Here is a 27,989-nt window from a genome sequence, read left to right as displayed (position 1 = left end):
CGTTTTGTTAGAGAGTGAGTCATCTGTACTTAGTACTATTATTTATTCTGTGACCGTTGTAGGTTACTTGTCACAGACGTGGTTATAAAAATCTGGTTTCAAATATGAAAGAGTTAAGCACAGACATGCAGACAAACATGTCTTTCACGATGATGATATGGGGCGTTGCCAACTGCATTTGACACGGCGTTGAAGACTTGTAAGATTAAAGAGGGTTAATGAATGGCATGTCAATCTTATAACATGAATGTGTGAAATAACACATGTTGAAAATTACTATACCGTGTTCATGCTAACTTTGCAGTTTTGCACCGATTAGTCTAATAAAATATGGTCTTCTTTCCCAGAGTGACACACCTACTTCACAATAACATGGCCGCTATATATAGCGCTATCGCATATTATCATATAGCGCTGTCGCACGATGACGTAGGCTTGTGTCAGTCAGGTGACCTAGAAAATACGAGAAGAGGTAGTCATATGCCTTATGGGAATATAGTTCAGAGCCGGAAACCGCTACCAACTTTTAGTATGTTGTTGGGCATAGCATTGGGTCTCCAAAACTGCCGGGAGACGGCGGCGCCGGCCATCTACTTCAGCGGAATGACGTCATCAAAATGACTCCCGCTTCGTTGCGAATATTGCATACTGCACCCAAATTATGCATAGCACATACACTTGTGGGGTATTAAATGAAAGCCAATTAAATAAACTATATTTTATTCATACAAAGTGTATCAAAATATGCAACAGTTTAAGAAAAATTTACAAAATAATAAAAATTACGTAAAAAAATATTCGATTATTTGGGTTTTGCAACCAAATCAAAAGTCGGACGATAAAGCAATGTACTACAACATTAAAGATGACGTCTCAAGCCATACACTGATATCAATAAAATCAAAATTGAACCAAATACGTGGAAATTATGCATCAAAATGTAGATATTTGCCCATACAAATGCATAAAAGTAAAAAAAATCAAAATTGGTCATTTTCAGGATAATCCGCATAAGCTTCTAGTATGTTATTAGCAATATGACCTGGATTCTAAAACTGCCGGGAGACCATCTCTGTTGTTCCTCAGTTACAAATAATGACGTCATATAAATAATCACTGCTGAATTTCGTAAAATGTAAATTATAGCTATACCACGAGTCTCACATACACGTGAGTTTCATGTAATGAAAGGTTATTAAATGTATTATGATTCACTTAAACATTGTTTGTAAAAAAAATGTACGGTTTCAGAGCTAGAAACAACGAAATACCACTTTTTATGGAAAAAGTAGATATGTATCAATTTTATAGCTAAACTAAAACCGTCAAAAATTTTTTGCGTATAATATTTGAAAAACTAGTTATTCAACTATATATCACAATTTAAATTTTACATTTCCGACAAAAACTGTGGAAGGTGTGGAAAAAAACTAAAGCGCCCCAACAATTCTACCTTAATGCGCTCATATTATGCAAAGAATAGTTCTATTTATCGAGTATTAAATGAATGAACATTACATAAAATACATGAAAACGACATTTTCGAATGGAACCATAGTTAAAAAAATAATAATTTACTTGATAAGTAAGCAATATACTGTTTCTTTAAGTACCTAATCTCCTTCTTTCAAAGTCGGTTAAAATGTAGCTTTTGTGACCTGAGCTACAAACACAAATAAATTGACACCTAATTTATCAAAATCAGTTCAGTAGTTTCATGCAAACAGTACCTAAACATGCACGCATAGATAGCAAATTCTGCCGTAGTCGGACAAAAAATTAAAATTCAATAATTAGACCTTTACTATTATGGCCTGGCGTGGCTTGGCATCTAACGTTGAAACCCTCAGGCCGTAGATGTTAGCAGGCCTAGCGGGCGTCGCCTCGATGAGTTAGCAAGATGCCTTATGGAGGCTTCGAATGATCAGAGGGGTGACCTGTATTTCGGAGAACCAGAGGGAAAATTCTGCCAGCCTTCTCAGCTCAGCCTTGAAACCCTTGCACCAATCAAGATTCCACTTTTATAAGAATACCCAACTTACCCAGTATAGGGCAGAGTGACGCTCTTTTGTGCCAGAGGCCAAGATCCTCCTTGCTTTGGGTCACTGAGCCAGTGATGTATGTATGTACGAGGCTAATCGAGGCTTAAATATATAATTATGTATCGCATTAAGTGAACTGATATGGCATTTACCTCGATAAGGCATTTTGTATTAGGCATGTACCTACTTACTGACATGTAACTTTACATTTCTCTAATAATGTAGCGTTAGGCCATGACAATAAGAGTCTATTTCATATTAATATTTACCGCGACTACAGCAGGAGCTTGCTATCTACGTATGTAATTATGTATTTTTTACATGAAACAACTGAACTGATTTTGATAAATGAGGTGTCAATTTATTTGTTTTTGTAGCCCAGGTCACAAAAGCTACATTTTAACCGACTTTGAAAGGAGGAGATTAGGTACTTAAAGAAACAGTTTATTGCTTACTTATCAAGTAAATTATTATTTTTTTAATTATGGTTCCATTCGAAAATGTCGTTTTCATGTATTTTATGTAATGTTCATTCATTTAATACTCGATAAATAGAACTATTCCTTGCATAATATGAGCGCATTAAGGTAGAATTGTTGGGGCGCTTTAGTTTTTTTTCCACACCTACCACAGTTTTTGTCGGAAATGTAAAATTTAAATTGTGATATATAGTTGAATAACTAGTTTTTCAAATATTATACGCAAAAAATTTTTGACGGTTTTAGTTTAGCTATAAAATTGATACATATCTACTTTTTCCATAAAAAGTGGTATTTCGTTGTTTCTAGCTCTGAAACCGTACATTTTTTTTACAAACAATGTTTAAGTGAATCATAATACATTTAATAACCTTTCATTACATTGTCACTCACGTGTATGTGAGACTCGTGGTATAGCTATAATTTACATTTTACGAAATTCGGCAGTGATTATTTATATGACGTCATTATTTGTAACTGAGGAACAACAGAGATGGTCTCCCGGCAGTTTTAGAATCCAGGTCATATTGCTAATAACATACTAGAAGCTTATGCGGATTATCCTGAAAATGACCAATTTTGATTTTTTTAACTTTTATGCATTTGTATGGGCAAATATCTACATTTTGATGCATAATTTCCACATATTTGGTTCAATTTTGATTTTATTGATATCAGTGTATGGCTTGAGACGTCATCTTTAATGTTGTAGTACATTGCTTTATCGTCCGACCTTTGGTTTGGTTGTAAAACCCAAATAATCAAATATTTTTTTACGTAAGTTTTATTATTTTGTAAATTTTTCTTAAACTGTTGCATATTTTGATACACATTGTATGAATAAAATATAGTTTATTTAATTAGCTTTCATTTAATACCCCACACGTGTATGTGCTATGCATAATTTGGGTGCAGTATGCAATATTCGCAACGAAGCGGGAGTCATTTTGATGACGTCATTCCGCTGAAGTAGATGGCCGGCGCCGCCGTCTCCCGGCAGTTTTGGAGACCCAATGCCATGCCCAACAACATACTAAAAGTTGGTAGCGGTTTCCGGCTCTGAACTATCTCTGCGACCGTTTCCCATAAGGCATGGCACTAAGGGTACCCAGGCGGAGTATATTATTATACCATGGATTTGACAAAAGATAAAACCTGTCTAGTGCGTTCGAAGGGTTCCGTACGTTAGGTCCGACTCACGCTTGACTGCACATTTCTAATTGGTGTTCCTGTCATCTATAGGTAAAGAACTATTTTGTGTAAGTAGGTACTTATTTTTTTTCTATATCATTTTTGTTTGTTTAAAATTCATTTGTTTACGTTACGTTCCCATCTTTGGGTCACTAATTTACATACGTGTAACAAATTTCAAGTTAATTAGTCCAGTAGTTTCAGAGAAAACAGGCTGTGACAGACGGACAGTGAGTGATCCTATAAGGGTTCAGTTTTTTCCTTTTGAGGTACGGAATCCTAAAGGTTGAGTGCCGCCATAAACATAAAACTAGATTTAAGCAGCCCTGTGCGCGGGGCCCGAGGGCTCGCGGTGCGCGTGTTGTGTTGTTCGAGCTGTTGTTGATGTGTTGTTGTTGGTAATGTTGTTGTTGCTGTTATTTGTGCTGTTGTAATTAATCTGACGATGACGCAATGACCCTATAAGGATATTAATAAAACCAAATGTTTAAAACAACACGTTTATTATAAAATTAACGACTGTCTAACTACTATTTACAATTAAGTTCATATTTTCATTATTAAACCTACAATAATATTGGCATTTGAGTAGGTATAGTCTGTATCTTTAGGTATAAAAAAAATAAACAAACAATTTGTACATTTTCGGGTAGTTAACCAACCAAATACAAATTATACAGAACTGCCTGGATGAGTCACTTATCGACCAGATTTTAACCAGCGTGGCTCACTCCGCGATTTCGTCGCTTTACTACAGGTAGCTAAAAGTACATCCGTTCCACCCCAATTTTGGGGAAAGCCATAAGCCGCGCGTGGCGCTGTCGCCACCTAGCGGCCATATCTGTGCTGATCGTAACAGACGCGTTTTGTTAAAGAGTGAGTCTTCTGTACCTAGTCCTATTATTTATTCTGTGCCTTAACATACATTAGTTGATCATGTAATGATTGTAATGTTTTCATCTACCCTCAACTGGCTTAAGGAGGTTTACTTTTATTTAAATACCTAAAGATACGGTATAATATATAAGATAGTGTAAAGGTATACACTTAAATATTATACCACGTGTCCCAAAATTCAACGATAACCTGGCACCAGAAGATGGACCTGCTCATGACTACCCGAAGAAAAAAAAAATATATATCTCAATTTATTATAGAATTACAAGAAAAAATAAAAAAAGGCAGCCCTACAATTCCTTCCAATTCCCTATGTCTACAATTTAAAAATATTTTTTATTATGTTTCCTCGAGTAGTCCATGAGCAGGTCCATCTTCAGGCCCCTATTTCACCAACGTGACAGGTGTGACCATTCGACAAGTCTCATTGTTGCTGACGTCACAGGCATCCATGGGCTACGGTTATCGCTCACCATCGGGCGGGCCGTATTCCTGTTTGTCACCATCATTGTATTATTTAAAAAAACTTTATTATATCGGCAAAAAACAGGTATTTCTCTTGTGATGTTTATGATGATAATGATGAGTATGATGACAAATTGTCACAAGATTTCAAACAACTTTCGGTTATTCTTGACATCAAATGAGTTCTGTGTCGGAATTTCGTGACAATAGTCGTATTTCTTGTGACAATTGTCATTAGCTTCGCAAAATAAATACTTATTTACTGGCGATATAGTGGAGTTTTTTTTTTTTAAATTCACATGTGGTGGCAAACAACCACACCGCCCGTCTGATGGTAAGCGGTTACCGTAGCCTATGGAGGCCTGTGACGTCAGTAACAATGATGTCGACAAATGCGACATTTGTCACGTTGGTGAAATAGGGCCCTGGTGCCAGCTTATCGTTGAATTTTGGGACACATTGTATAAGTACAAAGTCAGACGATAATTTTGCAGCGAATTTTATAGTACCTACAGACGTCCAAGTGTTTTATAAACGTCAAACTTCTATGAAATTATGACGTTTAAATTATGGTATAAAAATCGCTGCAGCGACTTATCTTGGTCCGACTCTATCTTTCCCGTCCAAACCCATGGTCTCGACATCGGCCAGTCAAAATACGACCTAAAGATTTCACGTTTAGAGTATAATTGTGGGGTATTTTGCTGACCGGATAAGCCAATTTTTTTCTATGCAACTATACATGATATGTCGTAAAAATGAATTTCTCATGTCCGAGTTATTCGGTCGAACTCGGCTCCGTTCAGTTCAGCATTGCTTCGAGCAATTATTAGGGTTGGCACCACTTGACCTTTTGCGTGCATGACCACAGACAGAATTTTGACAACCGTAAATAGCCGAAATGGATAGTGCCATATATTAGAAAGGGATAAAATGGTTCGAGCGGGTCAGAGTGTGTTTACATACACCTTGGCAAAAAAGAGTACAAATTAAAAAGTGGCAACACTGTAGTGTCCTCCCGTTTTCTTATATAAATAGGTTTGAAAGGGACGACACTACAGTGTTGCCACTTTTTAATCTGTACTCTTTTTTGCCAGGCTGTAGTAAACAAGTTCTATAGATATACTTGGTCAAGCAGATCTTGTCAGTAGAAAAACGTGGCAAATTTAAAAAATGTAGGCGCGAAGGGATATCATCTCATAAGCCCGCTCCAGACTATGCGCGTGAATCGCGGGCGAAGCCGCGAACGCGAGTGTGGAGTCGATTTCGCTGTCTGGGAATATCGACGCCACACTTGCGTTCGCGGCTTCGCGCCGCGATTCGCGCACGAGTGTGGAGGGGGCTATAGAAATTTTTAATTTCGCGCCTTTTTCTACTGACAAGATTTGCTTGACCATCTATAGAATGACTCTTACATCTTTACTGGTCTATTTCTTTTTATCTATCTATTTTTGTAATGACGGTGACACATTTTTCCCTAAAACATTTTCTTTATACTTCAGCTTCTCAACATTGGTCGGGTCCGCGAGCAGTTTGTCCTCCTGCCTCTCTAGTCTCTGGTCTTCTATCGCTTCTGCAATTACAAATTGTCTATGTCAAGAGTTGTTAAGTTTTAGCCCCCATTCGCACGAGAGCTTTTTCAACGCGCGTTAAAAAAGCGCTTTCTGAATCTGTCCGCACTCTAAATCCGATTTAACGACCAAGGCTTAAAGTCGAAAATCCAACAACGCTTGATAAAAACGCCACCGCTGTCGTGTGAATACATACATGGCTATCCATTTGTGTCATTCAAACGCTTTTTTAACGCGCGTTGAAAAAGCTGTCGTGCGAATGGGGCCTTATACTTGGTCAAGCAGATCTTGTCAGTTGAAAAAGGCGGCAAATTTGAAAAATGTAGGCGCGAAGCTTAGAGGATATAACCAACGGAGACGCCATGTCTAAAATTTTCGGTACAAAATAGTCGTTTTTTGCGGGGGAGGGGCACATCAAATGTATAGGTACGTCATGTCAGATAAACGTCAGTCCATACATATGGTTGACATGTGGTTGACCATTGGCCGCCTATTTTCGACAGAGGGGAACGCCTGTTAATGGCGGCTCCAAGGCGCGAAGGGGTATCGTCTCATAGAAAAGTTTGAAGTTCGCGCCTTTTTCTACTGACAAGATTTGCTTGACCATCTATAGTTTATTAAAGATACAGTCACGGAATTTAATTGTTGAGCCATTAGGGTTCATGCTAATTTGGTTGTCAATATTAACGGCATGAAATGTCCAATGTAAAGTGAATCCTAAATGGCTCAATAATTAAAATCCGTGACGAATTTCAGAGACCGATTGTCAGAACAATAGATATTAAAGATCTGATTCAGATATGGCTGCAGCACGCACGCACGCACGCACGCACGCACGCACGCACGCACGCACGCACGCACCCACACACGCACGCACGCACACACGCACGCACGCACACACTATGGGAGTTATAATGTAGTAAAAATAATAGGATTCAGAAATTTCAAAGAACTATCTGTGCATATCTGAATAATATTAAGAATCTGTTCTAGTTTAAAGCTCACAAAGTGCAAAAATATCTAAACCATATGTCCCAATTTAGGACAAATTTAATTATTCAAAAAAAATTAAATTGTATAAAAATTAAAAAATTTACTAGTAAGTATTGTATTGTAATATCAAGTACCTTACAACAAACATTCACACACAGCCATTTAAATATGGGTGTTATTGAAGAAAAACACTTTTAATAATCACAGTTTTTTTTTTTATATTCTAGTATTCAACGTGTATAAGACAAAATTAAAAAAACAAAACCTATTCATAAATCCATTCATCCATAGCTGGTTTCCATTTAACAAATTCTTCGTCAGAAAACCATAGAGATATCTCTCTGTTTGCAGTCTCCACACTGTCCGATCCATAGACTATATTACAATTATCTTTAACACAAAAGTCTCCTTTGATAGTCCCCGGCCGAGGCTCGGAAGTACCAAGCATCTTCTGTGCGGTTTTGACAGCATTTAAACCCTCCCAAACCATTGGAATAACAGGTCCTGATATTTCCAATTTAGTATCCTTGTAGTGTATCAGTAACTCTTCTGATTGCATCAGTTTTAGAGCGACCAGCTTTAGACCTTTATTTTCGAATCTGTGGATCACTGTGCCGATGATTCCTTGGTCTAAACCGTCGGATGTGATCATGATGAATGCTCTTTCACGAGGTTCTGGTGTGAAGTTTGCTGATAATGAGAATTGTGATAGAAATAAGACGCTTGTTGAATACACTTTTTATTTAGCTTTTGTTTTCATGTCCCTAATTAACACTTTAAACTCTCGCGTTTTGTACACATATTTAATCACACAAACACGTCTACCGCAATACAATTTCATTTTTACCTTAAATTTCGATGTTTCAGCTGAGTTGTACCAGCTTTGGTTTGATAGGATTTCTCGAGGAGCTGGGCTGGCAGGACTACCCCACCCCCTATCACGCAAAATAGGCTCAAGACGTCGAGTTGCGGAAAATCGCCCTAACTACAATACAATACAATCGCGTAGACCCGTTTGTGTAATTAAATATGTCCCTAATTAGTAACAAATCTTCCAAGGCTGGCAAGGCATGTGCAAAAATGGAGCACTACACAGGTCACACAAGCAGTGCGCTGTCTCTCAGCATGTCTACGCACACACATCCAGTTTGCACAGGCCTTAGACCTAAATAGGTAAGATATAAGGACTACTCACTGTTATAAGGAGTGTATCTATCAGAGAAGTATCCCTCCAAGTTGTAGCCTATAACGCCTATGACGGCTGCAAAGGGGAGTGTCAAATATGGAGCTTTGCTCCGGAGAAACTGCATCAGTATCGGCCACATCTGAAAATTTTTATTATTATAAGTATACTGTGTTTTTTCAAAATAATTTGTAATAATGCTGGTAAGTCAATGTTTATATATTGCCCCTGTAACAGTTCTTCTATCTTCTAACAGTTTATCACTTGCAAATAATGTTGCTTTGTTTTGTTCAACTATTAAGCTATTATATCCATTACTTTTATAACTTTACTAGTAAACTTGGAAACATAACCTATGTTGAGATTTTTTGATTAATAATGATTGGAGTTGTGGCTACTTACTGTGATTAGATTACAGGAGCGTATCTATCAGACTCTAAATAATTATATAAATAGTTAATTAACGTTTATTTACACTGTAAAATAAACTTTAAATGAAAAATCGGCATAACCATAACCTTCAAAGTTGACACTATTGACTTTTTTTTTACTATTATGACCTGGATGCGAGTCATGTTGACACTGTTGTAATTTTTTTAACAACGATGGCCTGGATGCGAATTCTTTAAGCCAACACAATTGACAGTTTTGAAGCGTTTTCAACACGCCAAATAACTTTTTTCCAGATGATATTTATGGATGGGCTAACCAAGGGCCCAACGTTTTCCATTCTCTTTCACGACGCAGCAACTAGTATCATTTCTCTCTCCTCGCTCTTTTAAAATGCCGTTTGTCAAAAAAGGACAACCATACTGTTGACAAGGTGGACTTCAAATCAAGTGTTGCCTTTCTTGATGCGCCCAGGCTGTGTATGTGTACGTAAAAGCGTATATGTGTGCTCTTTTATGGATGTGAAAAGTCGATATTAATCATGTTATATATCGATAAACGCTACACAGCGGAACGAAATAGCGATTAATTGAAGCTTCAATATCTTCGTTAAACATAAACATAATTGAAATGCTAATGGATAATGAATATATGTGACGTTCCATGGAAAAAGGTACCTTATGGCGGCTGGCGCTTACGTCGCATAGCGCCGCAACAATATTGGAGCGGTGTTAATAATAGCGTAAGCGCCAACCGCCATAAGGTACCTTTACCCGTGGGACGTCACATATTATAATATAATAATATAATTCAATTATTGCGGAACACCTATTTTAGGAGGTATTTATGTATTTTAATTAAATATCTGAACTTTCCCTTGGTTCCCTGCTGGGGCGTGACTATAAAATTGTGATCTGATAACCACAATAAAGAATAAAAGCGTTTTTGGTCATTTTAGGTATCGTTAAGCCTTTGAAGTAAAATTAAAATTGCAAGAAATGTCGATAGTTTATCGATATGACTTTATCGACATGGCTACAGCAACGTGGGCCTCATTGTTAATCGTACACTAAACAAAAGTGGCAACGGTGACAGCTCGCTGAGTCGCCGTCTTTATATATTATTAAGTCTATGGGGCTAACATAGTATTTTTGTAGCGACAAGTTGATCGTGTGTATTGATTATAATGATAACCACAATAAAGAATAAAAGCGTTTTTGGTCATTTTAGGTATCGTTAAGCCTTTGAAGTAAAATTAAAATTGCAAGAAATGTCGATAGTTTATCGATATGACTTTATCGACATGGCTACAGCAACGTGGGCCTCATTGTTAATCGTACACTAAACAAAAGTGGCAACGGTGACAGCTCGCTGAGTCGCCGTCTTTATATATTATTAAGTCTATGGGGCTAACATAGTATTTTTGTAGCGACAAGTTGATCGTGTGTATTGATTATAAATACAATTGATTGATTTGGTTTACCCTGGCCGCACACGCACTGAATTTTTTTTCGGTTCAGTTTGGGAGACCGGGATGTCGCTCTACAAATCCATAGCGCTGTCTCGCTTGCACATATCATTCCGTATGGAAAATTCCGTGCGCGTGTGGCCAGGCTTATTTTCGGTCGTTTCTGAACGCAATTGTTATGTCACTGTCAGTGTCAACTGTCAAGCAACAAAAACAACCTAGAATCGTATATCTTCGTAGCTCATTAAAGTGTATAAATTATGTTAAAACTGTGTTATTCATAGTATTAAATAGTTAAAAAATATATAAAAATGTCTCACACGCAACTACTTACCGTCACAACCCGACTATGTTGGTTAAACAGCATAAAATACGAATGTAAATATTTACGTAATGCAGCAAAAGTTTTAGTAAGATATAAAGGCACGAATGCCGCGAAAAAGAAGACTGCGAGCTCTGTGTACCGCACTATGAACATATTCGACAGACAGGCGAAGATTCTGCAAAGGGAGCGGTCGGCACAGAGGGAGGACTATCATTTAGCAGAATATATAAAAGAAGAGGTTGGGTGGCGTACGGCTGATAGAATATTGGATATCAAGAGGCTATTCAAAAATGCTGTGGAGCTTGGTAAGTGGAGAAACCTAATAGGATTGAATGAATACATAAATAGCTCCTTCATTCATGTTTTCAGATTAAATTTTGTTTTGTATCAAGCTTCATTTTATTAGATTCAAAGTGAGAAGTATGTGTAGAATTGGGATGATAATACACATTTAATTTATAATAAAATCTGGTCGAATATATAGAAAATGAGCAATTTATGACAATAAATATAGAGACAAAAAAAACAAGACCTTGAAGTTTCAAAATTTAGTTTCTTTTCTAAGTTCCATAAGCGGTGGTGGCAGAGTGGATATGACGTCCGACTTTAAATCCGGAGGTAGCGGGTTCAAATCCTGGCTCGTACCAATGAATTTTTCGGAACTAATTACAAAATATAATTTAATTTTTACCACTAGCAATTCGGTGAAGGAAAACATCGTGAGGAAACCTGCATACATCTGCGAAGAAATTCAAATGTGTATGTGAAGTCCCCAATCCTCATTGGGTTAGCATGGGGACTATAGCCCAAGCCCTCTCACGCATGAGAGGAGGCCTGTGCCCAGCAATGGGACGAATAAAGGCTGAATAGTTATTATATTCTGATTTCCGAAACAGAAAATATGTCTATTAACAATCTGGTAATAATAATTAATTCATTATATTTCATCAACTCATCTCATTGATGATATAAAGAAGGTTGCTGGACCAGCTTGGAGCAGAGAAGCGCAGGAGAGAGAACGCTGGAAAGTTTTAGAGGAGGCCTATGTCAGTGGACAAGCTAGAAATAATAAAAAAAATAGAAGAAATAAAATAAAACGTTTACCTACACATTATCTAATATAATATTTAATAATATTTTTACATCACAATTAAATTCCAGGTGCTGGTCGTGGTTATGTCTCCAGACACCTTCTGCCAGACTCCGTGGAGAAGGTCACACTCTGTGACACATCACAGACGCATCTGGACAAAGCCATCATTGGGGACGGGGTGCAGTTTGAGAAACGGGTTATGGACGAAGAGAACATTGATGTAAGTTTTTATACCGCAACCAGGCATGGCTCACTCTGCGATTTTGTCGCTTTGCAACAGGTAGCTACAAGTACATCCGTTCCACACCAATTTTGGTGGCTAGCCATAAGCCGCGCGTTGGCGCTGTCGCCACCTAGCGGCCATGTCTGTCCTGATTGTAACAGATGCGTTTTGTTAGAGAGTGAGTCTTCTGTACCTAGTACTATTATTTATTCTGCGCAGCAACATCTATTCTATCTATTTCCAAAGATACACTGTAAATCCTTTAGTTTCACTGTAAATCTGTTATTGTATTTTTCTTTGTGGTGCAATAAAGTGTTTTTGGCCTGGTGGCCTAGCGGTAAGAGCGTGCGACTTTTAATCCGGAGGTCGCGGGTTCAAACCCCGGCTCGTACCAATGAGTTTTTCGGAACTTATGTACGAAATATCATTTTATATTTGCCAGTCGCTTTTCAGTGAAGGAAAAACATCGTGAGGAAACCGGACTAATCCCAATAAGGCCTAGTTTCCCCTCTGGGTTGGAAGGTCAGACGGCAGTCGCGTTCGTAAAAACTAGTGCCTACGTACGTCAAATCATGGGATTAGTTGTCAAGCGGACCCCAGGCTCCCATGAGCCGTGGCAAAATGCCGGTACAACGCGAGGAAGGAGCAATAAAGTGTATTTACTTTACAAGTGCAAGTCGACCAAGTCGTGTTCGCCCACTGAGGGTTGCGTACTTTTTAGTATATGTTGTTACAGCGGCAACAAAAATACATCTGTGAAAATTTCAACTGCTTAGCTATAACGGTTCATGAGATAGAGCCTGGTGACTAACAGACAGACGGACAGCGGAGTCTTATTAATAGGGTCTTGTTTCTACCCTTTTGGGTACGGAACTCTAAAAACGGGTGTTGATGATTCAATATAATTATCAGCTTTTGTTGAATAATTTTACGGTTTAGACTCACTTGTTCCCCCAACCTGCCACCCTAGCCAAGGTTACAATCGCTATCGCTTCGATAACGAAAAGCATTATGTCTCTCTATCACTCTTTCATATTAGTGCGACAGTGACAGTTGCGTTTCGATCGCTACGGAGCGTAAGCGATCGGCATCTTGGCTACGCGGCCTGTTTTCTCGGCGCGCGCGCAGCGTGCGACGCGGCGAGCCGCAGTACGCGATACACGGCCGTCGTGAACGCTGCTCGCACTGTTAGTGCTTGCGAAAGGAGACCTAGGCTCTCCGAAACATGTCGCGCGAGTGACTAAAAACAAGTGAGTCTAAACCGTAAAATTATTCAATGTTAGTATGTCTCACAACAGTTTAAATTCGATTACCAGCTTTTGTGATTATTTCAGTTGCCTGAGGACAGTATGGACCTGGTAGTGTCCTCGCTGTGTCTGCACTGGGTCAACGACCTACCTGGAACTTTTGACAAAATCATGAAAGTGCTGAAACCTGATGGCGTAAGTACTTGCTTAGTTTAACCTCAACTCCCACTTCCGAGAGCACTTTATAAGCTGAGAATAGTTATTTGTTTTACAAGGGGGCAAAGTTGTTGTTTAACCGCTCGTGCTAATATTGATACCCGAGCAAGAGAAAGATTCCAAAATTGAACCACGAGCGTAGCGAGGGTTTCAAAGCACGAAGGTTATACAAAATTTGACCCCAAGTGAAACACAATATTTTTCACCACACCAACCCGAAGCAAATATTAAATGAAAAATATCAAACCAAATCAAATCCAAATTAATCTTATTAAATAATATTTATCACCCAAAATCATGATTTAAAAGTCAACTGTACAAGCAAACATAAGAAAACAACTCAAAATTTGCCTTTAATATCTTTGCCTCACATGTGAATAAAATGCAATTTTGCTATCAGTTTTAGAAGTGCAAAGTAAGCCTTTTCGAGCTGGTGTGGTGAAAAATATATTTCCCACCTGGTTTTGAACTCTATTTCACCTGCACCTATCTCTCTTGCATATTCGAGCGAGAGAGAGCAAAGTACGTTTTTCGATCTTACGATGTTAGCGGTAGACCCTTTGGAAGTTTGGACGCGCGTAAAATCTACTATATAGAAAGAGTATGCTTGAATAAATTTCGCAATTAAATGTTGATGTCTAGTTTTTTAACTCGCTCAGTAAATGTGGAATTGCGCGCAGGTTTAGCGGGAGTTATAGAAAAGGCGTTCTCCCTAGGGAGTTTCTAGTGCCATAATTAACAGTTTTTTGTCTTTATACTTAATTTTTGTATCGCAAGTGTGATGAAAAACATTGTGTGTAACTTGGGGCGTAATAATATTGCAAACTCGAGTCTATAAATCGCTCCGGCAAGCCGTCGCGATTTAACTCACTCTCGTTTGCAATATTCAACTTACGCCCCATGTTGTACAGTCAACAACAGAGCTATGAATACAGGCAAAGTGTCAAAAATATGTATACAGTACTTTATTGCCTGTACATTAAGGTCGTGTATACATATTTTTGGCACTTTGCCTGTATTCATAGCTCTGTTGTTGACTGTACAGTGTACTATTATTTATTCCGCAGGCATTCATAGCATCTCTATTCGGTGGTGACACCCTCATGGAGCTCCGACAGTCTCTCCAACTAGCCGACACGGAGAGATTGGGGGGGATGACCCCCCACATCTCCCCTTTCGTGCGAGTGAGGGATATAGGGGGGCTTTTGAATGCGTAAGTATGTTATAGTTTGTTGATTTCTAGCTGGTCCCGAACTGCTAATCCTTTGTCTATTGTCACATAATAATTAATAGTACTACCGTACAGAAAGGAAATAATAATAAATAAATCTTTATTGTTCAAAAAAAAAAACCGAAATATCCTACAAAACCGAAGTTTGACAGCGGTTCAGGGTCGAATCATGCTGTCCCTTTCTAATATATGGCACTATCCCTTTCGGCTATTTAGGGCTGTCAAAATTCAAGTGATTATCTCATCTGTGGTCGTGCACGCACAAGGAAGTCAAGTGGTGCCAACCCTAATAATTGCTCGGAGCAATGCTGAGCCGAGCGGAGCCGAGTTTGACCGAAGTCAGGAGTTTACCATCCCTGCTATTGCTAAGTAAAGCCGCACGAGTTACCACCAGCTTCAATATCACCATAAATCTAAAATTGGCAATTAAATTGGAGATTGACGCCAATTTAATTTTAGATCATCATCTTCCTCGCGTTGTCCCGGCATTTCGCCAACGGCTCATGGGAGCCTGGGGTCCGCTTGACAACTAATCCCAAGAATTGGCGTAGGCATTAGTTTTTACGAAAGCGACTGCCATCTGACCTTCCAACCCAGAGGGTAAATTAGGTCTTATTCCGCAGCGGTTTCCTCACGATGTTTTCCTTCACCGAAAAGCGACTGGTAAATATCAAATGGTATTTCGTACATAAGTTCCGAAAAACTCATTGGTACGAGCCGGGGTTCGAACCCGCGACCTCCAGATTGAAAGTCGCACGCTCTTACCGCTAGGCCACCAGCGCTGATCAAATCGGTCAATTTGATCATCCCGTGTGGATACCGCTTAGGGCCCCCCACATCTAGCGTCTTTCGAGCGTCGGCGTCTGTCGGCGTCTGGTCAGCGCTATGGAAAATGACGTCGCTGCGCAGTTGCGTCGACGTTGCGTCGAGCGCGGCCATACAGTTGTAGACGCCGACGCTCGAAAGACGCTAGATGTGGGGGGGCCCTTAAAGTAACGGAGGGCGGTTATAAAAACGAGCGTTTTTCAGGAGCGGCTACACGCTGCAAACCGTCGACGTGGACACTATCACAGTGTGGTATCCGAGCGCGTGGCACGTGATGAACGACCTGCGCGCGCTCGGCGAGGCGAACGCCGCGTTTAACCGCCCGCTGCGGTTGAACCGCGACGTGCAGTTTGCCGCCGCGGCGATTTATGAAGAGATGTATGGGAAGGTGAGTGTATTTGTAGCGTAGAGTTAGACCAAGAAAAGTCTGCAGCGATTTTGATAGCCTTCGCAGTGCTAGTGTTATTTTAAACATCAAGCTTCTGTGAAATTATGACGTATACATAACACTTGCCCTGCGTGGGCTATCAAAATCGCTGCGGACTTTCCTTGGTGTAACTCTAAACTATAGTATGTCAAGCCGGATATGTCAGTAGCAATGTAAATCAAACTAAAGATTGGTATCCCTAGGAAACGAACTAAAAGGAAAAGGAGGAAATGTACACTAAGTTTATCACGAAAATAAATGATTTATGATTTATAGCCTCGTGCCGCCCACCATACAAAATTATAGCCAAGGAAATTAGAATCTTGTTGTATTTTCAATTGGGTTTCATTTGTTCGAAAATTTTACGAGACAAATGAAATGCTACCTACTTTATTTCTGATTAAGGTTGACATTCCATCGAAACTGAGTGTACATCCTAATGTACATTGGGCGGCACGAGGATAAAAAGCAGCAATGTACATAGAACAATGATGAAATGTAAACAAAACAGTTCCACAGATAAGATATAAGTTACACGCAATTTTGGAACAGTTCAAGTGACTATGCTTTTTAAATAAAGATTTAAAAAAAAAACGAATAATTCAAACGTAGTGTTGCTAACCCGTTGTTTCAAATTTGCCGCCTTCTTCAACTGACAAGATTTGCTTGGCCAAGTATATTTGCCTTACAAAAATAACTTTCATTTCAGAACTTATAAAAAAAAGCCTTTTATTCCTTGCATCAATTTTTACAAATGAAGGTGGAAATGTTTTCTTTATGTTTTTTTTTAGGACTTACCAGAGCACAAGTCCCACGGGGTCCCGGTGACCTTCGAGATAGTGAACCTCCTGGGTTGGAAGCCCTCCCCCGACCAGCCGCAGCCTTTACCCCGCGGCTCCGGACAGCTCTCCCTTAAGGATCTCCACCGGATTGATGAAATAGTTAAGGATGTGAAGACTGTTGAGCTTAGTGATGATGATAAGAAATAAATTGTTGAATTGTGTTTCATTTGTTTAATTTTAAGGGCCATCCCACACTAGCGCCTTTTGAGCGTCGGCGTGAGCGCTATTCCTCAGGTAATATAGTTAGACCGTAAAAAGTCTGCAGCGATTTTGATAGCCCACGCAGTGCAAGTGTCATTTTAAAAGTCAAACTTCTATGAAATTATGACGTATAAATAACACTTACACTGCGAGGGCTATCAAATCCGCTGCAGACTTTTATTGGTGCGACTATAACGATTTGCCACATAAGAGCATTTAGTAATTGGAGACGTCATGGCTGTCATTTTCTATAAGTACAAAACATGAGGAAAACAATCTTCATGTATTAAAAAGTGTCCCTCAAAAACATTAAATAGGCCGCGCCGCGGCGCCACTGTGCATCGTGAACCAATTATTGACGGTCTTTTAGCCTTGTCGGTAGTGACCCCGCTTATGAAGCAGGAGGTCCCGGGTTCGAATCCCGATAAGAGTATTTATTAGCTTTTTATTATTTGTATTTGTAGGTATTTAATACCAATATATAAATTAATATTGATATACATATGTAAGTTGAAAAAGATAGAGAACAGAAATTGTGATGACCAGCATCACTGGAGGAGGCCTTCACCCTCACAGGAGGGGTTGTTGCAGAATAAATTACAAGAAAAAAATATAATTACTTACTACTTATTACATAACCAAGCATAATAGAACATTGATTTGAGGAATATTAAATATTATTGTAATACTAAACCTAATGTAAATTTAAGTTTATAATATTGTGTTTGTTTTACCGGCGAGAAATAAAAGGCTCTTTTTTGTTTTTCGTTTTTAATATTAATATAAAAGTAAAATATAAAAACACTTACAAAACAAAAAAAAAAACACCCGAACACATTTTTATATATGTATAATGTAGTGGCGGATTTGCAGTCTTTGCCGCCCTAGGCCCCAGGCCCTGTAGCCGCCCCTTTCTCAGCACCCATCATATTGACTACATTTTGAGTTATTTCTTGTTAACATCAGCGAATGTTTTGTCACAATTTGCCTGCATCTGACCCTTGATCCAGTCTCTAGGTGTTGGTCGAGACTCTTCGCTATGAGACCGTCCGCTGAGACGACTATCGCAACAATGATCGTCGAGTCAACATCCCACATGGCGGTAATCTCGTATATAAAGTATTACTTACCTAAGTATCACTAGTGAGATTGAGTTGGAAATCAAAACCTGAGTGTGCGCGCTGCGCGGTAGTTTTCAGCGAATGCGAGTTCTTAGTTCGGGGCGAACTATTAGTAATTAAGACAATAACTTGGCATTTTTCCTATTCATTTTAGTTTTGGTTTTGGCTGCGGCGTAACGTTTATTTTTATATTTTGCCAGAAAGTGGGCTCGCATAACCACGTACATATCGATAACATTTTTTAATATATGTTTGAAATGGTCGACACATCCAACTTTTATCAATGCTCCTTTTAGTCATTCTTGCGTAATTTCACTGATCGTCTCCATATTGGTTGAAGCTTTGCTTTTTACTCTTAACATACATTTCTCTATCATTTTGGTCAGATTGAATAGATCGTCACTAGCATAAATTAACCCGCCGTATAAATCCATTTTATCGATTACGTCGTTTCTCACTAACAGTTTTCCCTCATTAGGACTCATTTGTATGAGTTTTAAACAATTATTGCATTTTACGATTTTTCGCAATTTGCGGACGATGTACCCAGCAATGTAAGACTGAACCGCGTCACTGGTTTATAGCCTCGTTGTAATCATGGTCTTCATAACCATGAATCAATGGTTACCAGATCCTTCGCTCCTAGTAAGTTCTTCAGCAAATCCTTGCCGGAAACATTACAACCGGGCGTATTAGGGAAAAACGAGACGCGAATCGGTAAACTTGTGCAAACATTTTGGGATCAGGGTGATCGTTTCCTCCACACGAATATCTCATGACGGAAAAAAATCCGAGACGACTATCGCAACAATGATCGTCGAGTCAACATCCCACGTGGCGGTAATCTCGTATATAAAGTATTAGTAGGTATCACTAGTGAGATTGAGTTGGAAATCAAAACCTGAGTGTGCGCAGTAGTTTTCAGCGAATACGAGTTCTTAGTTCGGGGCGAACTACTAGTAATTAAGACAATAACTTGGCATTTTTCCTGTTCATTTTAGTTTTGGTTTTGGCTGCGTCGTAACGTTTATTTTCATATTTTGCCAGAAAGTGGGCTCGCATAACTACGTACATATCGATAATTTTTTTTGATACTTGTTTGGAATGGTCGGCACATCCAACTTTTATCAATGTTTCTTTTTGTAATTCTTGCGTAATTTCACTGATCGTCTCCATATTGGTTAAAGCTTTGCTTATTGCTCTTAACACACATTTCTCTATCATTTTGGTCAGATTGAATAGATCGTCACTAGCATAAATTAACCCGCCGTATAAATCCATTTTATCGATTACGTCGTTTCTCATTAACATTTTTCCCTCATTGGGACTCATTTGTATGAGTTTCAAACAATTATTGCATTTTACGATTTTTCGCAATTTGCGGACGATGTACCCAGCAATGTAAGACTGCACCGCGTCACTGGTGACAGCCTCGTTGTAGTCATGGTCTTCATAACCATCAATCAATGGTTCACCATTATCTAGTATATGGTCGAGGCTTTCCAGCCATGCTTGCTTAGCCTCGTTTGAACCAGTTACCATATCCTTTGCTCCTAGTAAGTTCTTCAGCAAATCTTTGCCGGAAACGTTACAACCTTTCGGAGGGCGTATTAGGGAAAAACAAGACGCCAATCGCTTGTGCAAACATTTTGGGATCAGGGTGATCGTTTCCTCCACACGAATATCTCATGACGGAGAAAAATCTCTGAAAACAAGTCAAAATTATTATTCAATAAAAAATATAGGACCTCGGGTCTCAAACTATCTCCATAATTTTATCTAAATTGGTTCAGCGGTTTAAGCGTGAAGAGGTAACAGACACACTTTTGCATTTATAATAGTACTAACTTTGCAACAGGCATGTAAGGACAGTGGCCTATCCCACAAAACTTACAATTACAATTTTACAAGTGTCAAGTTACAAGTTTGTAATAATACAAATGTGCGTACCACAAGTAACAAATTTGTAGTGGAAAATTCTTACAAATATGTAAATTGTATCACAAGTCTACAATTTGTTGTATCACAAAACTTTACAAGTTACTTTTAATCCAGTTAACGTGCTCCTTGACACAGGTATTTTTTTTTCGAGCTTTTCCCAGTCTGCAAGGAATTCTAAAAATTCCTGGATTGCCTGAAAAAAGTATTTCTTCATTAAGTAAACAAGATTCAAAGCTATACAATGAAATATTAAGAGGAAAGGGGACGGCCGCTTCTCTACACAAAAGTATAGTCAGTAGTAGACATTTACAGATATTAGTAAGGAGCAAAAAATATATTCCATACAAATTTTTAAATGTTCCTAATTTTTATATTAAACTAAAAATTACAGTATAGGCTGTATAGGTGCCAAGGGATATATTCAGGTTGCGAGGCGGCGGCGGTTCCGGCATATTAACATTAACACATAATATTCACTACCAGCAACGCATAATTATATTAATTCTAATTATAATCGGCATAAAATATTCTTCACTATAAGAGGTATCTACTAACAAAAATACATTAAAAGGTTGGCTACTTCTGGTTTAAGGCACCGTCCGGCCGGTCTTTCTTTATGACGGTCTTCCCTTAAATGTTATAGTGAGTAGACGGACTTAGCTGATAGACGGTCTTCTCCGCATTGACCTTAATTTTAATCGCCAACTATTTCTTACCTTTCTTCGTCTGCAATTTTCATTCACGTACAGAGCATCTCTTGGTATACGCGAAGACAAAGCTTGTATCAAATTGAATACAAGATCAATAAATTTTTGTGTTGCAGTTGAATCCTTCAATTCCTCGCAATAGGGTTGATAGTGAGCCATGGCGACCGAAATTTCATGACCAAACACCTGTTTTTATAAGATTAATAATATTAGTTTTGATGAGCCGAAAGTCCTACGAAATAAATCCGGACAATCAATGAAAATTATTGATTATATTTATAGGTACATACTTCAGTTGCAAGAGGAACATTCATTACTTGAAAACCTTTCGGTTTCAAATGCGCTGGTGTTAACTTGTAAGCGATTTTTAAGTTAGGCTGACGATAATTCTCTTCCTCTAATACCGCTTCCCAATGTCTTTTTTTCACAGTTCCGTAAGGGGTCTGAAAAAAGAATATTACATTAGTTTGACTTCGTATTATCATTTTATACAAGGCGAAATTGTTATCTCTGACCAAACTCTGAGGGGTGAATATATATAGGTCATACTTAACAACTTATACTATGGGACCAGCCCCGAAATCGTGAAAAAAAATCTGCTGTCTCATACATATTGCGGTGAATCAGTAGAGTCAATGTTTTCTATTAAACAGGCGATTTCTTTTTCGTGATTTCAGGGTTGGCTATAGTAAAAGTTGTTCAGTATGACCTACATATTCACCCCTCAGAGTTTGGTCAGATATAATAATTACACCTTGTATATTTTTAAAATTATCATTACTCATGCATTACTCTTAATTAACCTTGAACTCTTGTAGCTTATCATCCAAAGTAGATGTTCGAAAACATTTCACTAAATGTAATCATTTTAATAAATCTGAAATCATCCATAACCGTCGTGAGCAGTCACAAGGGTGTTCACAGCTAACAGTGTCTTCATTTACACCGAATATTTTCCATACTCCTCGGTTCCAAGGTGCACCGTCCATCACGACAGCATCAACACAAATTCCGCTGTTTTCCATTAAAACAATACACTCTAAAACTAGTTTATGTAGCGGTTCGCTTTTGCATGAATTTTTCGATAAAAAGCAACCTAAGGCTTGAACCCATCTACCTCGAAAAGGCACAAACTTGAACACCAAAGCATGGTCCGCTGTTGTATTTTTTAAATTATCTGGAGTGTGTTGCCCCAGGTCAACAAAACCATTAAATTTCATGGTTTGAGAATCAAAATAAACGCCTTCACTTAATTTCATTTCATCCACTAAAATAACTCCTCGTTTCTCCTTCTTCATCGCCTCACATCTTTCTTTTAAACTAAAGAAAGTAGAGGATTGGAATCCATATGCAGAACAGCTGATTTTGCTGAGATACTTATTTAAAGTTTGTACAGAAGGAAGGGGTAAAATATTTCTTTTACGTATAAATTCATACGTATTCCTGCTTTTTATACGTATCAACATGCACTCATAAATCCATTCTAACGTATATCGACGACCTTTTGTATTATTTTTTTTCGCGGCTTCAAAACATGATCTCACGGCATTTTGAAATTCTTCAGGTAGTTTTGAAATAGATGCTTGTACTACGGTATCCGATTTCTTTGCACACTGCGCCTTAGCCAAGGAAATTTTCTCTCTTAATTGGATATTCTGCAATTATATGAACGGTCGATATGAAATTCGTTACTCAAGTAGGTACAATGTATAAAGTTATAAGCCGACAAGATATTGTAATAATTAAAATGTGGCAACATCGTAGTGTCGTCCCGTTTTCTTAGATTGATTTGAAAGGGACGACACTACGATGTTGCCACTTTTTAATTTCTACAATTTCTTGTTGGTCTATAAGCGGGTGTGCGAATAAAAAACAACAGCTAAGTAAAGTGGTATCCAGACGGGACTGATCAAATCGGTTGATTTTATCAGAAATGAAATTGGCGTCAATCTCTAATTTTAGATTTATGGTGATATTAGAGCCCTCTACATTGAAAAAATCCAGAAATGGTATCCAGACTGGCCTCACAAATTGGTATTCTTGCATCTGCACTTCATTTTATCGGTAATATCGGTCATTATCGGCGGTTGAATTCGGCGAGCCAAATTGGTATTTGCATCCGCACTTCGATCCTGATTCGATCGGGCAATTGAATCAGATTGGCGAAAAATTTACTAATCTGGATACGCCTTAAGGGACTTCGAAATGATTTCGAAAAATATGTATGAAAACTTCTTGCTCAAGTTTCTTTTTGTATTATTTTACGTCTTCAATTATACAAATACAGTATATTATAGCGTCGCCTAGTACCCATAGTACAACTTTTGCTTAGTTTGGGGCTAAGGTTGCCTCCAGAAACTCGCGAACTAAATTGACAGGTCAATGTGCACAAATGATACCACAGTTTGGCCAGTGTTGTTTATATCGATATTTTCAAAAAAGTTTGAATTAGAGAATATCGCGAGAATTGACCGCTAGCGGCGCTACTGTTGCGCGGTCAGTTAAAATGTATCTTTAAGTAATTTAAATTATTTTACAAATGTTACTTGGTATTTCGAAAATTGTGCAATTTTATAGTAATAAATACAGGAATATTGGATAAACATATTGTAGGTAACTAAATAAATATTTTATTATATTTATTTTATTTTATTTGTTAGGAAAACTTACAGCTAGAGTAACAAGTTGTAGGTGATAACATAGAAACAGTGATTTTGGCTCAAAATACAAATAAGGCCGACCCAGAAGGGAAAATAAGATTAGGTCAGAATTTAAATACAGTTAGACCAAAAGTCTGCAGCAACTTTAATAGCCCACGCAGTGTAAGTATTATTTTAAACGTCAAAATTCTATGCAATTATGACGTATTAAATAACAGTTGCACTGCGTGGGCTATCAAAATCGCTGCAGACTTTTCTTGGTCTAACTTTAATTATCGATCAATCTCATCTACCGGTCACATTGTATAAAATTAAATCACCAATTTTAGATTTATGGCGACAACCGCGAGCTCTTGATATAAACAACTTGCCCCCAAACCTGCATATTAAGAGCCAACAGGAGTGGTCATATCTTGATACAAACGTACTCGACTGTTTCCTGCGTGGGTTTTGATGCTAGAGCAATGATTTGTCGGACCGTTTTGCTTTTTTTTGATATTTTTGTTTTTTAAGGCGCTAGAGCCTTTCAAAAATGGCCAAAATGGCCTCTTTGACTATGCCGCAATGAGAGACGTAGTATTCAAAACGGATATCAACTGGCCAAAAAAGCAACACGGTCCGGCACAGATAATTTCATAATCATTTAGATTTCCAAATTTGGTTACGATTGGTTAAGTTTTGGAGGAGGAAACAGTCGAGTACAAAACCTCGATTTTTGAGATTTTTAAGGATTATATTATAAGGATTTTTCGCCTTGTCCTTATCGCACTAGTTATAGGAGCCGCTTCCGTTAGCGAGATGTGTATATTTACCTAAAATCAGCTCCTGTTTCGTCTTAACATTGAAAATTGTCAGTTTCACATCCGCACCTCCTGATTTGATTGGTAACGTCACAATCTTACAATCGAATCAACCACTTTTCTAGGGGGAGGCCTATGTTCAGCAGTGGACGTCTTATGGCTGAGATGATGATGATGATGAACCACTTTTCTCGTCCCATTCATACAAGTCGAAATCGTTTGTGACCCCTTTATAATTAATTATCACATGGGTAGTAAGTGCATCTTTTTATCGATATCATTTTATCGACATATACCCCTGACTATATTTTCTTTGCTATTCCTGGTATCATTTTATTTGTCAAACTCATGTCAATTTAGTTCGCGAGTTTCTGGAGGCAACTGTAGGTTGACCTGTGTAAAGGCCAGTACACAATGGGCCAGCGTGGGCCAGTCTGGGGGACGCATTTATGCGTTAGAGGGAGCAAGTGATATTGCTACCTCATTCTACCGCATGGCAGCGTCCCTTGGCCTGGCCGGCGCTGGCCCATTATGTACAGGGGCCTTTAGATGTTCCCTATTATTTATTTATTTAATATGTTTTTGATAAAAAGCCGTAACAGACTACCGCACCATACCGCGACTTTAGTGCGGTGCGGCGCACGTATCGATAGTCGTAAGGTGGTCGCCGTACGTGCGTTAAGAGCCCCCTCCAGACTATGCGCGTGAATCGCGGGCGAAGCCGCGAACGCGAGTGTGGAGTCCAGAACGCAGACCTGCGAAATCGACTCCACACTCGCGTTCGCGGCTTCGCCCGCGATTCACGCGCATAGTCTGGAGGGGGCTAAGGATGTAGCTATAATTTGGAGCGTGAAAGAGATATTTTAACCGCACCATCAAGGTCGTGGCACGGTGCGGTAGTCTGTTACGGCTTTAATGCCGGCTACATACGTAACGATAAATCGTTGCGATAAAACTGTGCAGTCCGATTGTCCGATTGTCGATTATCGTAACGATTTGTCATACACACGGTTCGATTTATCTGCACAGTCGGACTGCACAGTCTTATCGCAACGATTTATCGTACGTATGTAGCTGGCATAAGACTTACCGTCCTCTTCAGACGCTTGCATTTATGTACAAGATTTGAAGCGCGCCGTTTTGCTTCTGCCATTTTTTGTAATAGAGTTGAAGTGGAATTACGGTTCTGCAAACGATTTCGTAATATTCGACAAGATTTACATCTTGGGTACTGTTGATTTCTTTCGTAAGTATCATCACCAATAATCACACCTTTACAAAATCTGAAAATTGATGTAATTATATATTAGATAAATTCGTTTTTATCTTTTATTATTCTCCTGTACCATTGTTTATGTATAAATAGTGCTTTAATCTACAGGTACCTACATAATAAGATTAATAAGGGTTCTTAAAATACACATAAAAGTCGAGTTTTAAAAGGATAGGTTCAAGAATTAAGACCTATTTAATGTACCGTTACATACAATATTTTGAATGACAAAAATGTTAAATAAAATCAAAGTTAGGCTTACGAGTTATCCTTTTATTTTAAATACAACTGTTACATTATGGTATATATATTCATAAGACAACTGCAAACAGTTGTATTATCGCCTACACCCATAGTACAAGCTTTGGGGCTAGGTTCCTCGTATTCGAAATGAAAAGTAGAGTGTTTAACTCGGGTGAATGGCATCATTTTAGCCTCGGACTATACTCTCACTGCGTTCATCCCTTGGTTAACAATCTACCAAAACTTACTTATTGTCGTCAATCTGAGTACCAACGCACAAAGGCCATCTTTCAACCGATTTTAAGTAATCGTAGGTGTTGTCATATGAATTAATTTTCTCCTTTAGTGGCAATTGTTCATTATTGGGAAAAATTACCTGCAATTAAATAGCAATTATGTTTCGTTACAAATTCAAATCATGCCAACCGAATTTTATTGTTACATTAATAAACACTTACAGTGACAGTTAGATCATCGTTTAAACGTATATGATGTTTAATCTTCTGAGTTTTTGGATCCATTCGCATAAATACCAGCCCATTAGGATTTTCTGCATGTAGCCAAAAAGGCGGCAACAACGAAAATGCCCGAAACTTACTTTTAAAATTCTCTATTGGATTTATTGTTACATTAGTATCCTGATATTGACTAAACAATGGTTCCGCAAAGTCCTGTTGTATCATTTCATAATCCATTAAATTATTAGAATCATTTTGATCTTCTGATAATTCCTGTTGCTCGGCATTGATTTGTTGTTGCTGCTCGTCCTTAGGTTGATTGGGGTATGGTTCGAAAGATTCCTCTATGTGAATAGTATTGGCTTGGAGTTCATGTTCGGGAATGGGAATAAACTGATGCTCAATCGTGGGCACAGCTTCTTCTTTAAGCGTTTTTCTTTGTGTAGGAATATATTTGAGCTCTCCTTTAATAGTTAACTTTTCGTACATATTTATATTTTCTTCTTTAAAATGAAGATGGCAAATATAATCATTTGCTTTTAATGCAATTCCTAACGACTTTTTCCAACTTTCTAACCGTGCCGGAGTCTGAGAATTAATAGAAAAATGAAGAATTGTTGAAGTGAAATTGTGAATTTTATAAGAAAAATATAAAAATCACAATATAATATTTTATTAAATAACTAGCGACCGGCTTCGCACTATAGTTCGTTTTTTTTAGCATTAGAAATTAGGTAAACAATCTTGATGTGTCTTTTTAAAAATAAGTTACGGCAAATATGTAACAATTATGAATCTAATACGATCATTTATATTCTTCTGCTTTCATCAGTAATAGTTTTTGAATTTTAAAAAGCGTTTTTCAATTAAAAGACATGTCAAAATCGCTTACCTTCTTGCAAGTTCTTTCTAATGCTAAAAAAAACGAACTATAGTCAACAAATTATATACGTAAACCTTCCTCAAGAATCACTCTATTGATAGGTGAAAACCGCATGAAAATCGAACTGAAACCGTCCAGTAGTTTGTTTATCGCAAAGATACATTCAAACCCACGAACAGACAGTCGCGGCGGAGGACTTTGTTTTATAAGGTGTAGTGAAAATTACATACTTACCGTTGGTTGGAAAAAAGATACGGATTTCGTAACATTTTTCTGTTTTTTCCTCTTACGCCCACTTTGGCAACTGTTTACGATGCAAACTTATCCCATTTTTACTATAGAAAATATATCCTATAGCGGTGGATTTGCCCTAAAGCCCCACATTCACACTCCTACCTTGTAGGCCGCCTCGTAGTCGATAATACGATAATACGAGCCGTCCTACCGTTTAGCCGTTTGTAGGACGGCTCGTAGTCCGCAACCCCCATACACAATCCTACCCAACGAGGCGGACTACGAGGCGGCCTACAAGGTAGGAGTGTGAATGTGGGGCTTAAGGCCTGGTAAGCCCAGGCCCGAGGTGGCTAGATAACA

The 27,989-nt window shown here is 38.3% G+C and overlaps 3 protein-coding genes across 6 annotated transcripts in view; 1 reads left to right on the top strand and 2 right to left on the bottom strand.

Moving 5' to 3' along the window:
- Positions 1–6,472: 6,472 nt before the first annotated feature.
- On the bottom strand, positions 6,473–9,353 carry LOC134677836 (small integral membrane protein 12). Its single transcript, XM_063536261.1, has 3 exons — positions 9,340–9,353; positions 8,834–8,963; positions 6,473–6,647 (listed from the first exon to the last, which is right to left on the bottom strand). Exons 2-3 carry the CDS (start codon positions 8,961–8,963, stop codon positions 6,520–6,522), a joined length of 258 nt encoding a protein of 85 aa, XP_063392331.1. The 5' UTR covers positions 9,340–9,353; the 3' UTR covers positions 6,473–6,519.
- A 1,511-nt stretch (positions 9,354–10,864) lies between these two features.
- Positions 10,865–27,989, top strand: part of LOC134677990 (arginine-hydroxylase NDUFAF5, mitochondrial) — a 168,051-nt gene continuing 150,926 nt past the window's right edge. The window contains exons 1-6 of one of the 2 annotated variants that reach the window (XM_063536427.1): positions 10,865–11,309; positions 12,166–12,317; positions 13,655–13,762; positions 14,851–14,996; positions 16,044–16,227; positions 17,058–17,266. In XM_063536427.1, the coding sequence (XP_063392497.1) occupies positions 10,991–11,309; positions 12,166–12,317; positions 13,655–13,762; positions 14,851–14,996; positions 16,044–16,227; positions 17,058–17,255 (1,107 nt within the window). In that variant the 5' untranslated portion in view covers positions 10,865–10,990 and the 3' untranslated portion in view covers positions 17,256–17,266. Of the gene's footprint in view, positions 11,310–12,165; positions 12,318–13,654; positions 13,763–14,850; positions 14,997–16,043; positions 16,228–17,057; positions 17,270–27,989 lie in introns of those variants that run through there. The other variant, XM_063536428.1, reaches the window with a different exon arrangement.
- On the bottom strand, positions 19,587–27,593 carry LOC134677960 (uncharacterized). 3 transcript variants are annotated; one of them, XR_010100138.1, is made up of 7 exons: positions 26,513–27,593; positions 26,303–26,430; positions 25,629–25,821; positions 22,196–22,733; positions 21,365–21,521; positions 21,088–21,264; positions 19,587–20,564 (listed from the first exon to the last, which is right to left on the bottom strand). XR_010100138.1 is itself a non-coding variant. In XM_063536393.1 (6 exons), exons 1-6 carry the CDS (start codon positions 26,999–27,001, stop codon positions 20,454–20,456), a joined length of 1,251 nt encoding a protein of 416 aa, XP_063392463.1. In that variant the 5' UTR covers positions 27,002–27,593; the 3' UTR covers positions 19,587–20,453. The 3 variants fall into 3 exon arrangements, 1 of the variants encoding a protein (XP_063392463.1); XR_010100139.1 differs by having other exon boundaries at positions 21,369–21,521; XM_063536393.1 differs by lacking the exon at positions 22,196–22,733 and having other exon boundaries at positions 21,369–21,521.

Source organism: Cydia fagiglandana, chromosome 27 (genome assembly GCF_963556715.1).
Source record: "Cydia fagiglandana chromosome 27, ilCydFagi1.1, whole genome shotgun sequence".
In the NCBI taxonomy this organism is placed as follows: domain Eukaryota; kingdom Metazoa; phylum Arthropoda; class Insecta; order Lepidoptera; family Tortricidae; genus Cydia; species Cydia fagiglandana.
This window is presented reverse-complemented; position numbering and strand designations above follow the sequence as displayed.